Source organism: Sycon ciliatum, chromosome 2, assembly GCF_964019385.1.
Source record: "Sycon ciliatum chromosome 2, ocSycCili1.1, whole genome shotgun sequence".
Lineage (NCBI taxonomy): Eukaryota > Metazoa > Porifera > Calcarea > Leucosolenida > Sycettidae > Sycon > Sycon ciliatum.
The window spans coordinates 22,256,536-22,269,238 of NC_088644.1; the positions used below are offsets into that span (position 1 = coordinate 22,256,536).

General features: G+C 46.1%; 1 protein-coding gene across 1 annotated transcript in view; it reads right to left on the bottom strand.

Annotated features, from left to right (window-relative positions):
* Positions 1–9,679: 9,679 nt before the first annotated feature.
* LOC135809237 (uncharacterized) overlaps positions 9,680–12,703 on the bottom strand; it is a 57,998-nt gene continuing 54,974 nt past the window's right edge. Inside the window, exons 18-20 of the mRNA XM_065322532.1 lie at positions 12,274–12,457; positions 11,706–11,816; positions 9,680–10,674 (exon numbers count right to left, since the gene is read on the bottom strand). Of these exons, the coding sequence (XP_065178604.1) occupies positions 10,487–10,674; positions 11,706–11,816; positions 12,274–12,457 (483 nt within the window). The 3' untranslated portion in view covers positions 9,680–10,486. The remainder of the gene's footprint in view (positions 10,675–11,705; positions 11,817–12,273; positions 12,458–12,703) is intronic.

Below are 12,703 nucleotides of genomic sequence, written 5' to 3' on the forward strand. Positions count from 1 at the left end.
ACCTGCGTTCCGTGACGCCCAATGTGACTGTATTATCACAATTCAGTATTGTGTACACTGGCACAGGCTGGAAAGACCAGTGCTATCAATTAATGTTGACATTTACTGTACACCACTGAACACTTGACATCGTTATTATCTATTTTCCGCTCCACCCATAAAAAGGGGAAGTTAAGGCAAAAATTAAAATTTCACCAGTTGTAGTCTTCGGGGTGCTGAGTGGAATGGTCGTGGTCCGAGGAAGCTGAGACGCTCCCTTCCTACTTGAATCCCAATCGAACTCGCGCGCTTCCACCGAAACTGGGTGACTGCGCCCTACTGGATGGGGATTTGTATGCAAAATGTCACTAAAAGCGCCATTTCGTTCTTATAAAAGCACGGATGACCGCGATTGGCCTATATGTTGTAGTCTTTTGGCCGCTGAGTCGACTGGTTTTGGTCCGAAAAGGCTGCGATGCAGCGTTCCTCCTTTATTCCCAATCGAACATGGTTGAACAAGCGGTCACGTGTCCTGCGTACGCCAGTCACCTGGTCACCGTGCCTGCAGGGTACAACTTACTAGCCTGTTTGACCTTTTTTGGGTGCAGTCCTGTCACTCGAGTTGAACCTTGGTGTGAAAGTTGTCGCCTGCAGGCGTGGTGACCAGGTGATTTGGGCACCCAGGAGCACGTGACCGCTTGTTCAACCATGTTCGATTGGGAATAAAGGAGGAACGCTGCAGCGCAGCCTTTTCGGACCAAAACCAGTCGACTCAGCGGCCAAAAGACTACAACATATAGGCCAATCGCGGTCATCCGTGCTTTTATAAGAAAGAAATTGCGCTTTTAGTGACATTTTGCATACAAATCCCCATCTAGTAGGGCGCAGTCACCCAGTTTCTGTGGAAGTGCGCAAGTTCGATTGGGATTCAAGTAGGAAGGGAGCGTCTCAGCTTTCTCGGACCAAGACCATTCGACTCAGCACCCCGAAGACTACAATTGGTGAAATTTTAATTTTTGCCTTAACTTCCCCTTTAAACAATGCCTAGAACCATGCAGGTGTTGCTGGCATTTTGGTTGCATGATACAGCATGACAGCACCTGCATGCAGCAGCTGTGGATGCTGCAGCTGGTGCGGATTTTGTCCCTCGGAAGCTGAATTTTAAATGCGCTGACTATCTGTAGACTTACTAGACGGGTACGTTCTTGTTTAAGCACTAAATCAGTAAATCAGTCCAGGTGCAGAAAAATGCAAAGAAATGCTTTACAAGTCAGAATAAGTCAAATCTCTAATCCTGTTCTGTGCTGGAAGAGTGGAAAACCTAAAGACAAACATTAGTAAAGATTACATAATCTACCCACCAGTCACCACACTACTATCTATTGGTAACGTACACCCACCACGCGGGGAGAGAGAGAGACCGAGAGAGACAGAGACAGAGAGACAGTGAGAATGACAGAGAGGGTCAGAGAGACAGAGTGACAGAGATCACGTCACCATGGTCACTACTCATATTATGTCATAACTCGGCCTGTGAAGAAGCAGCGGCGAAGATCCTACACGGGAAGTTTAAAACATAACAACCACGCACTCACAAGCTAGGAGAGTTCCAAGTTCTTTAACCTGACCGGTTTCTGTGACATGCGTCACTTCATCAGAGGAATGAAGATAAATGACAATATGGAACTCAATACATGTATAACCAGGGAACTGGACAGACAGGCGTTGAGCACTGTCGAGTGATTAGCGCGAAAAAAGCAATTTAGCGATTTAGCGCGAAAAAAGCGTGAACAAAACACGAGTGCAAGGCATGGAGGTAAAAAATACCTATACCCATCGTGAATGTGGTTTCCTAAAACATAAGTTAGCGCGAAAAGAATTTTGCAGGGTGCGTTGAAACACCATCGGCGCAGGCCACGTTTTTCGGCACCGACAATTTGTTCGTCCACCATCAGTTGAAACAAATGTTTCTCACTTGAACACCCCGTAGAGCTGCCGCTGTTGTGCCAAGGCCCATTGGCGCATGTTGTTTATACTCTAGGCCTCGACCAAATATGCTAAAAAAGAGCATAATTATTATGCTCGTCGCATATCAGGGAAAACGTCCATAATATGCCAAAGGCTTAGCAAGATATGCAAAAAGATATGCCGACATATGCCAAAATATGCTCGACATAAGCAGAAAGTGTAGATCATTAATGATTACAACCTTGGAATATTCATTGGCTTCACGGCTATCATGCTTATGGTGCAAATCAAAACACATGCGGAATACTATGGCTGGGGTGTGTTCCCAGCAACCGTAGCGATAGTGTTCATCCATGGGGAAATGTAGCAAACGCCTCGACCATTCCAAATTCATCCATAAAAGGCATTTCTGAACGCATTTGTCCATAATATGAATGTGTTGTCCTCATTTTCTTCAGAATATTTGAATTATATGCTGGCTTCATTCCAATATTCCCTTTGTCGCTCAATATGCCATATATGAACTGTCTCACACAATATGCGGAAATATGCGCAAGCATATTTGGTCGAGGCCTACATTGTAGTATACTCCAAATCTACATGTATGATGATGGGTCACTGCTGACGTTTGTGCTCTTGGACAGTGCAACGCTGCATGAAGATAAGTTGAGAACGCTAGTGTGCGTCCATGGAATACTAAAACACAATAGGCGCGGCGCAGCTAATGCCCGCTTGGATGAATCGGACGACAGTGGTGGCGAGTGCGTTCTCCTTCCTCGGTGAACACTGCTGGACACCCTGTTTGATGATTCACCAAACACCATCGGTGCAGGCCGCGTTTTCGAAACCAGCGATTTGTTCGTCCACCAACAATTGAAATTAAAGTTTCTCACTTGAACACTCTGCAGAGCTGTCGCTGTCGTGACAACGCCGTGTATACTCCAAATCTACATGTAGGATGAAGAGTAACAGTTACTGCTGATAATGAAGTTTGCGCTCGTGGACAATACAACGCTGTGTGAAGTACATTGTGGCGCCACAATCGCTCAGAATGCTAATGTGTGTCCATGGAATACTAAAACACAATAGGCGCGATGCAGCTAACGCCCAACGTGGATGAAACGGACAACAGCAGAGGCTAGAGCGTTCTCCTTACTCGGTGAACACTGCTACAAGACATTATGCTTGATGATTCACCAAACACCATCGTTGGGGGCCAAGTTTTCCGGCACCAGCGAGTTGTTCGTCCAGCACTAACTTTGAGTCTTTCTTCAACACTTCGTAGAGCAGCCGCGCAAGGCCTTTCCTGAAGGCGTTAGGGTAGCGATCCTTCCTAGATGCTATCGCCATTCATTGTTACATTTTACTACAATGTCAATGACACTCCAGTAGTGTTTCTCCGAAAATAAAGTCAGTTGCCATTAGGCATTAACCCTTTGCCGGCAAGTGCATTTTGTATATGAAATCCATAACATTGAGAAGGATGCCAATAACTCACAACGAGGGCACATTTTGTATGTGCAAGTTATGTTTTCTTGGAAGTCTGGTACTACTTCTTGACCATGGAAAAATTTATTTTCACATACCACACACATACGCTGCTAAATAATTGGCACCTATACGTCTAAACACGGAAATTGTACATAGTAAAAATCGTCAGATTCCGACATTGACATGATACTGCCAAAACAAGTCGACTTCGGAACGGAAACGAACGCCATACCCATCAGAGACTTCAGTGGCCGTGCCTCGCTCGCAATTCAGAGCAGCATCGCCCCAGAATCGCTGTCCGATGGCTCCGTAAGGTCGCGGCGCAAGTTGCGCTGCGCTGCCGTCAATCAGGTACGTAGAAAGTCGATGGCCTAAAATTCCGTCTCTGGGAGACTGTCGACACGGGGATCGCTCTCGATGGCTTTCCCACCATAAGCACCATCAGATTCTTCCAGGTACATCACGACAACATCGTCTTCAGCGGCTGGAGCTCCCGATATTTGTGTGAGAATTTACTTGGCGTGCGCTCCGCTCCGCAATTTGAAATTTGCTTGCATCGGCGGCTGGAACGAAGTATTTATCTATCTGTCGTCGGTCCCAGAGCGAAGGTCTGCTAGGTCCTCGTCGGAGAAGTCATCTGAGGACGAAAGGAATTCACTGCGCAAGACGAAATGCATCTGACGACGTTTTGATGGAGGCAGACGGCATTGTCGGCGCGCGTGTATTTCCGTAAGTTTTCGATCGCGCAGTTCTCAATGAAATCAAATGGGACACGCGTAGATCTCTTCAGCTACGGATAGGATCATAGTTCATACCTACAAAGCCTATACTATAGCGCCTAGCGCCTTGACTTGTAAAATGTTAAAGGGGAAGTATACCCTAAAATCAAATTTTCACCAGTTGTAGTCTTCTGGGTGCTGAGTCGAATGGTCTTGGTCCGAGGAAGCTGCGACGCTCCCTTCCTACTTGAATCCCAATCGAACTCGCGCACTTCCACCGAAACTGGGTGACTGCGCCCTACTAGATGGGGATTTGTATGCAAAATGTCACTAAAAGCGCCATTTCGTTCTTATAAAAGCACGGATGACCGCGATTGGCCCATATGTTGTAGTCTTTTGGACGCTGAGTCGACTGGTTTTGGTCCGAAAAGGCTGCGATGCAGCGTTCCTCCTTTATTCCCAATCGAACATGGTTGAACAAGCGGTCACGTGCTCCTGGGTGCCCAAATCACCTGGTCACCGCGCCAGCAGGCGACAACTTTCACACCAAGGTTCAACTCGAGTTCAACTCGAGTGACAGGAGTGCACCCAAAAAAGGTCAAACAGGCTAGTAAGTTGTACCCTGCAGGCACGGTGACCAGGTGACTGGTGTACGCAGGAGCACGTGACCGCTTGTTCAACCATGTTCGATTGGGAATAAAGGAGGAACGCTGCATCGCAGCCTTTTCGGACCAAAACCAGTCGACTCAGCGTCCAAAAGACTACAACATATGGGCCAATCGCGGTCATCCGTGCTTTTATAAGAACGAAATGGCGCTTTTAGTGACATTTTGCATACAAATCCCCATCTAGTAGGGCGCAGTCACCCAGTTTCGGTGGAAGTGCGCGAGTTCGATTGGGATTCAAGTAGGAAGGGAGCGTCTCAGCTTCCTCGGACCAAGACCATTCGACTCAGCACCCCGAAGACTACAACTGGTGAAAATTTGATTTTAGGGTATACTTCCCCTTTAAAGTCGTCACTCTTCATGTTTGCATGTACATTATATGTACGCGCTATCCAGCCATGATTTGGCGTGAACAGATTGCTTGATCATCAAGGACGAGTCGAGTCGTACGCGCGCGGACGTGTCTGACACATGATCATGAAACGAAAAGATTTTTTTGGCGGGTAGTCTGCAAAAAATTAAGTGACGGTCCTTTTTTTTTGGCTTTACTAAGCCGTTAGTCCTTCGCATAATGTTTGGGTTCAACAGTGGCATGAACAGATCGCTGTATTACGAGATTCGCTCTATGCGAGTTCGTGGAGTCAACTATACGCAGATGCACGTGGTAGGATCTAAAAACTTGACGTATGCAAGGTCTTCAGAAACGGTGACAAACAAGGGACTTTCCTTACCCGACATTTGTCCCCAGGTCGAAAGAAGCTTCGGTACCACCGGGCGAGTGGATACTTCGCAAATGAAGCCCTGGTCCGTCTCCCCTCGTAATGAAGACATGGTCATGGCTTTTCCAGTCCTTGTAAGTTGTAGCAGTTGTCAGCATTGATGTGTAGTTGCACCCAAATACCCGTGCCGGCGTCAGCCGTTCAGTATCCGTCCGTCCAGCAGATTGGCTCAATTTTTACAACGAAAGAAACCTTGTTCCGCTGGCAGGGTACACTACCAGCCTCTCGCATGCCGTGCTTCTGCTTCGAAGACGAGGAATCGTCGAGTTGGGTCTTGCCGTCGTACATATTACATTTCCTTCGGCAAATCTTCACTCGGCTGCTTCGAACTACTTTCCATGACGGCGTCGAAAATACTTCGGCTTGATTCATTACCAAAAGCACAACATGGGCAGCTTCCAACAGGGAGTAGCAAAAAGAAAAGAAAACACGGAACAAACCTACCATAGCAAAATACCTGGCCACGGAGCTCAACTGGCTCCGAGTCTTGGGTGAGTTTCCATCGACTGACGACATTTTTAGCGGAATTCCGCTGTGTAGAATGATGTATCTCCCAAGCGATGGAGTAAAATATCAGTTACATGTAGCTATAGCTGTGGAGCCTGTCACCAATGCCGCCACCTGATCGCGCCTTATCAGTCGCCGACACAGAGCTAGAGCTGGAGTAGAGAGCTTTGTTTCCGTGACAGCGTCACACTACCGGCCATTGGTTTTCGCCGTGAAGCTTTGGAACACCCTGCCACAGGAACTCACGTCCGCTCGTCGTCCAACCCCGTTTAAAAGATTGCTGAAAGTGTTTTTCTACGGTTAATATGGCCGAATAGCACCTCCCTCTGGCATAGGTCCTCATCTTCCTATTTCTCCCTGATTGTTACTTCGTTCGAACTTGACTTGTAATTACCGGTACAAATACTACCGGTACAAATACTTCCTTTTGACTGTTTTCTCATTTTCGCAAGTGAAGCTTTATCGAGCTACACTTTTTATTCTATCGCCATCATAATATTGGGCATCAATGCCCGTTTGGTTTGCGATGTAAAATAAAACTTCAAGCAAAAAACACTAGAGAGGTTAAGATGCACGTTATTTCCGACGTGCTCGCGTTATTTGCTCGCACGTCGAAAAATCAACGCGAGCGACCTGCTGCTCACGTCGAAATTTGGAGTTTTACGCCAAATTCGACGTGAAATTGCGCGTCACGTCGGAAATAACGTGCATCTTAACCTCTCTACTATCAACTAATGACGTGGGTGTTCACGCTTGCCAGGTCACTGAGTCTGTACATGATACAGACTGTCGAACCTGACAAGTACGGACACCCAAGGGACTGAGGCCAGATGTCCTCAATTTACAGGTGTCCTCACTTCTGTTGCACCCATCACCATTATGCCTTTTAATAATATTATGTACATGTACGTCTGATGATCCGTTGCTTGAACGGTGAAACACTGTGTAATGGAATTTGATCTCTGACGGTTTTTCCGTAGGCCCTGGCGGATAATGCTCGAAAAGGTGGCAGATTCTGCTCGAAAAGCAGTGAAATTGGCAGAACCATACAAACCTTATGGCGTGCAGTTCCTCGAATTCTGCTCCGTTTCTTTATCCACATACCAAACATGCATGAAACTTACCAGAAAAAATACCGAATTCTGCCAATTTTTCTGCCGGCATTATCCGCCAAGGCCTATTTTTCCGCTTGTGTGTGATGAAGCTCTGCCTCGCTTGCATTGAGCACTCTCCGCAGTTTGAGACCATTCCCTTGTGTAATATTATGTACGTCAAAGTTTGTTCTTAGGAATGAATGCAATCACCATAAGTATACACTTCTCCGGTATGTTTTATGTACCTGAGCATTATTCCATCCAGGTTGCCACATAGTGTAGATAAACACTTGTCTAAGGTCCTCAGGCTGTATAGTGCTTTATCACTCCCTTAGTATTGACTAGCAATGAAAAATATCAATTGTGCACTCATAACCATGTATAAACAATTAAAATGAAACAATTCCAGAACGTTTTCGTGTGACTATCATCAGTGGAACATCGTCACATAGTAAGAATCACTAAAACAACCAGTTATATAGCTAGAGTAATAATTATGAAAAGAAGCGTGAGAATGCAGCACAGCTAGCGGTTATGCATAGCGCGTGTAGTGTGAACCTTTGTAGTGACTCCCATTGATTTTCGCTATACCTAAGCAGTCAAATATTCCTGCATATTTCACTCCTTAGGGCTATATTAATGAAGTTGAAGACACCACTACAGCTGTACTTATGGTTGATGAAATATGGTGGTAAAGACACACCTGGCAATATGGCGGTAAACACACGCCTGCCCACACACGCTCTCTAAGCTGCACAGTTCTGGCACAGAGCTCTCCTTCTCACCACCACCACCACCATCACCCGGCATCAGTTCGCGCCTGGCGCCTCGTCGATGCATGGTTGGCGGTATCCGACATAGCAGGCGCGAACTGATGGTGGTGGTGGTGGTGAGAAGGAGAGCTCTGTGCCAGAACTGTGGAGCTTAGAGAGCGTGTGTGGGCAGGCGTGTGTTTACCGCCATATTGCCAGGTGTGTCTTTACCACCATATTTCATCAACCATTACTGCATTAGGGCTATATTGACTGCTTATTATTTGATTGCTTAGGGGTTGCGCAGGTGAACGGTGGCTAGTGCAGCATTGTCACTGCATGAGTAGGTGGTGGTGCAACGGTTGTGCAATCATAAAACCGGGATTCATGACGTTATCGTTCTGGAATTTGAAATACGGACTGTTTGTCAGAAGGCCTTAGGCCTGTGGGGATTGTCCTATCAAAAATTTGATAATAATAGTGCATGCAGGTGTGATTTGTTATCAGTTCGCAGCGCTCCTCATTTATTTTAACCCATCCTAACCGGTGTGCCCACTTCATTCCTGATGATGGTTATTTCATGACCGAAACGTTGAAATAAAATATTTCTTCTGGTGAAAAGCAGTGATTTGAGTGTGAGCCAGTGCTGCTCACAACCAATTTTTTACTTATGAAGCTGCGTGATGCGTCCTACAAGATTTTAAATAATAATAATTGTCGTGATAAATATAATATTGACTTCGTACTTGGTCAGTATAGGAAATAAAAACCTCGTAGAAGACCTCGGCTTCGCCTCGGTCTTTTACTCGGCTTATATTTCCTATATTGACATCGTACTCAGTCAATATTAGATACCTATGTCCAGAGGCTGTGGACAGAGCCAGCAATACACTAATCACACAGCAATGACACAACCAAGTCATAATAATAATTACATGTGTCATGCTGTCTGATGAGTGTTTCTTTTTAACACGAAACTCTGAGTACTAGTACCGGCAGAAGACTTGGGCAGTGTGTCATTGCTGTATGATAAGTGTGTAGCATAGATTTACATGTACCGGTATATGTAAAATCATACAGTACATAAACCGTTTATGTACTCTTGGTAAAATGTACATAAACTCTGGCTTGCACCAGCGCAAAGAAAGTACCAGTAACAAGAACTATTACCGTAACGTCGCGGATAAAAGCCGGGCTTATAAGCACATAAGCCGGTTTCTGCATCAGGCTTCAATGCAAACCAGGGAGTCGTCAAAAAAAAAATTTGACGACTCCCTGATGCAAACCATGCTTATATGCACCACTGATATTTTTGCCAGGCTTGTATGCACATCGGCCGATCCGGGCTTGCATAGAAGCCGCGCGATATGTGTAGGTCTACAACTGACTACCGGTATGGCGGCAGTTTTACTATGCACTGTATATAGCGCATGCACTCTTGACCTACCCGGTCCGCGCTTGCATAGAACTTAAGAAGCCAGGCTTCTACGCGCGACAGGCTTATATGCATTTGACCCGTTTGATTTTCAGGCTTCTATCCGCGATGTGCTTGTATGCAAACCCGGCTTTTATCCGCGACTTTACGGTATCACCTGATCATGACACAATTCAGTGAATCGGCCACTCGTTATGAACAACATTATGCACAACAGCCGCCATGACTGTGCACAAACCCATACAGTGCACGGTCGGTGAAAACCAGGCACACAGAATCACTGCGGCAAAGACGGACTGCAATACGTTTGTCATATCAATTAAATTGTTTCTCCAAGACTAAGCGAATGACATCAAAACGGAATAGGAGAAAACTGGCGTGCATACATCCTTAGAATCATCGAGCATGTTTAGAGGGTGAGCCAGAAAGGTCGAATGTACAAAGCAAGAACTGGCTGTGAAACAATCCACAGTGAAAAGAAGTACCCAATTAGTTTTGTGTCAATGGCATTGCAAAGTCAAGCTAGTTTCAGTTTGAGCCGGTGAAGGTATCAGAGGAATGCAAACACTAAGTGAAGTCTTGGCAGATTGCCATGGCCAGCTGCAACACATTGTGTGTACAGACACCAAGGAAAACTGAAAGAGAAAAAAAGTCTACACTTCTGAAGTTCAGTGAGGGCTTGGAGAAGGAGCTATCTCAACTCATCTAGCGGGGTCTAAACGACAATGGAATGCCGCTAACATTTATTCTAACAGAGAAAGAATATGCCCTGGTGTGAGGGTAGTCAAGTCCTGGAGGACAATACATAAAATTACGGCAGGGTTCTATCAAACAATTCAATGAAGATCATGATATTGTTAGGAGTACATCTGTGTGCAAGCGTATCCAGTGAGAAATAGTTGGAATGCAGTTTGCAAGTTAATCAAGATGAGTGTGGCCTGATGAGTTCAGTGGCCACGCCTGTTTGTGTTCAGGATAAAGTGTTGGAGAATGAATACCGGTGGACCAATACTGTAAATTAGAATAATGGCTTAGTGACCTGGTAGCAGTTATGTGACACCCTCAATGTACCTGGATCATGGTAGCTGGTGGGTGGCTCACACGCCGCAGCCGTCGAAGATGTTATCAGCCATATCTCGTACAGCGTCGTTCCTCCAGTACAGGTAGCAGTCACCAGTGCCGTTGCGATGGCGTGTGCACAGGTCCAGGCGCTTGATCTCGTTCAAGTCGGCCAAGAGCAGCTCCACGTTCAACTGCGGCCCATCGCTGGACAGGTTTATACCGCCTGCAGCAGAAGCACAGAAAACACAATTACATGCGTTGTCATGACTAATGTGCTGCTGCCATTGCCATGACGGAGACATTCCCATTTCACGCTGGTCAGCATGATCTCCATCCAATACAGGAGCGGCTGCACCAAATTCACTGCATTATAACAACCCCGCACTTCACAGAGCGGTGGATTCCACACAGGTAATTCTACTTCAGCAGGAGAAATTTGTAATCGAGGGAAATAGAAGAACAGCCATGTGTCAGAGCTAGAAATGAATTGGGACTACTTGTTTATAATAACATGCAACACGTCACTCACCCATCCTTTCCACACACACACACATACACGCATGCACGCACGCCCCTCCACATACACACACAAGCACGCCACGTCCACCTGCCCGCATGCCTACAAGCACATATACCAAGCATATACACACACGTGCACACATACACACACACGCGCATGCACACACACACACACACACACACACACACACACACACACACACACACACACTTGTACTTGTACTTGTTGCTCACTGCCAAAACTGGTCACATGGGTCTCCCCGGGAGAGGGGAGAGAGACTCAAAAGGAATCTTGGAAAGATGACTCAATTGGCCATTGAACCACCCAACGGCCGACACCCCCTGAAATCCCCAAACTAGGGTGGACTTGAAATGATCCCACTTATGGGCTCACCACACCTCAGTAAGTGGGTGAGGACAAGGTGCACACACACACACATGCACACACACACATGCACACACACACACACACATGCATACATACATACATACATGCCTCCCCACATGCATACATGCAGACACACAATATTGATGCAACTGGTCTCTTCTGAGGAGGTGTCTTCCCTGCCGAGGACAAAACCGGCGACTAAAATTGTGTGGGTATGAGAAGAAGACCAGGGCAGTGTGAGTATGCACACAGCTAACCATGAATTCCTACGGTGCACTATTTATGTGTCTACTCGTTACGTGTTATAAAGTAGACATACTACACATATACATGTTGTATCATCTTACCAGTGAGGACATGTTCGTTGACACGATTGGTGATGTTTGCTCTTAGTGTGAAGTAGGTCATATTCAGTGATGAGCTCAGGACAGATTCATCAAAATTGAATTGAAGCGCACCTAAAACCAACACACGGAGATACAACAATCACGAAATTGAACTCTAAGTTGTTTCCAAGGAAGAGGGACTTGCTGCACCAGTAACTGTTGCCCGGCAACACATGTCTATTTTCATCTCACTCAAAGCTTTATCATTCAGTTTCGGTCATCGTCCAGCAGTCAGCAGTGAACTGGCACAGTGCAGTTTCACTAGATCCCCTCCTAACCAACCTCATGGAATAGCACGCCGTGATAGTGAGCTGGCTAAATTATAGAAACAGTGAATTTATAGTTAGGTACGCAGCACATTTACTGCCCGCGACCCACTAGCAGACAATTCCACACCCACGGACTGCATGTGTGCATGTGCTTCTGACATGCAATAGCAAGCTGCTTACTTTGGTACTGAGTAAGTTAGTGACAATACCCCACAAAGTATGCATGAGCACATGATCTATGACATCATCTTCAAACTGACCTTGATCCAGATCTAGATTGTAGTTGTTCAGCTTTGGCGGAGTTGTGTCGGTAACAAAGGTAGTGACCTTGAGCGCCAGACTGCTGGAGAGAACCTGAACAGCGTTATCAGCCATGTCTGTGATGGCACTGCCACCAACGGCTATGAATGTTGACTCATTGGACACAGCCAGTCTTTGAAGAACCTGAAACAAAACAAATAAAGCCCAAAAACTTGAATCGCGAATCATGTTACAGACGCGTGAGTCCTTGTTATGTAACTCTTCCTGATGAGTATCGGCTCCAAGGGCTTGGCATCCTAAACTCATCACCAGTTTGGTAGAGAAAACAGATCAATAAATGCATCAGCTACTGACTGTGTCAGTCGGATGGACCTGGAGAGAAACTGGCGGTACAGGAGATGCATGGGTGACGTTGTCAGATCAACATAC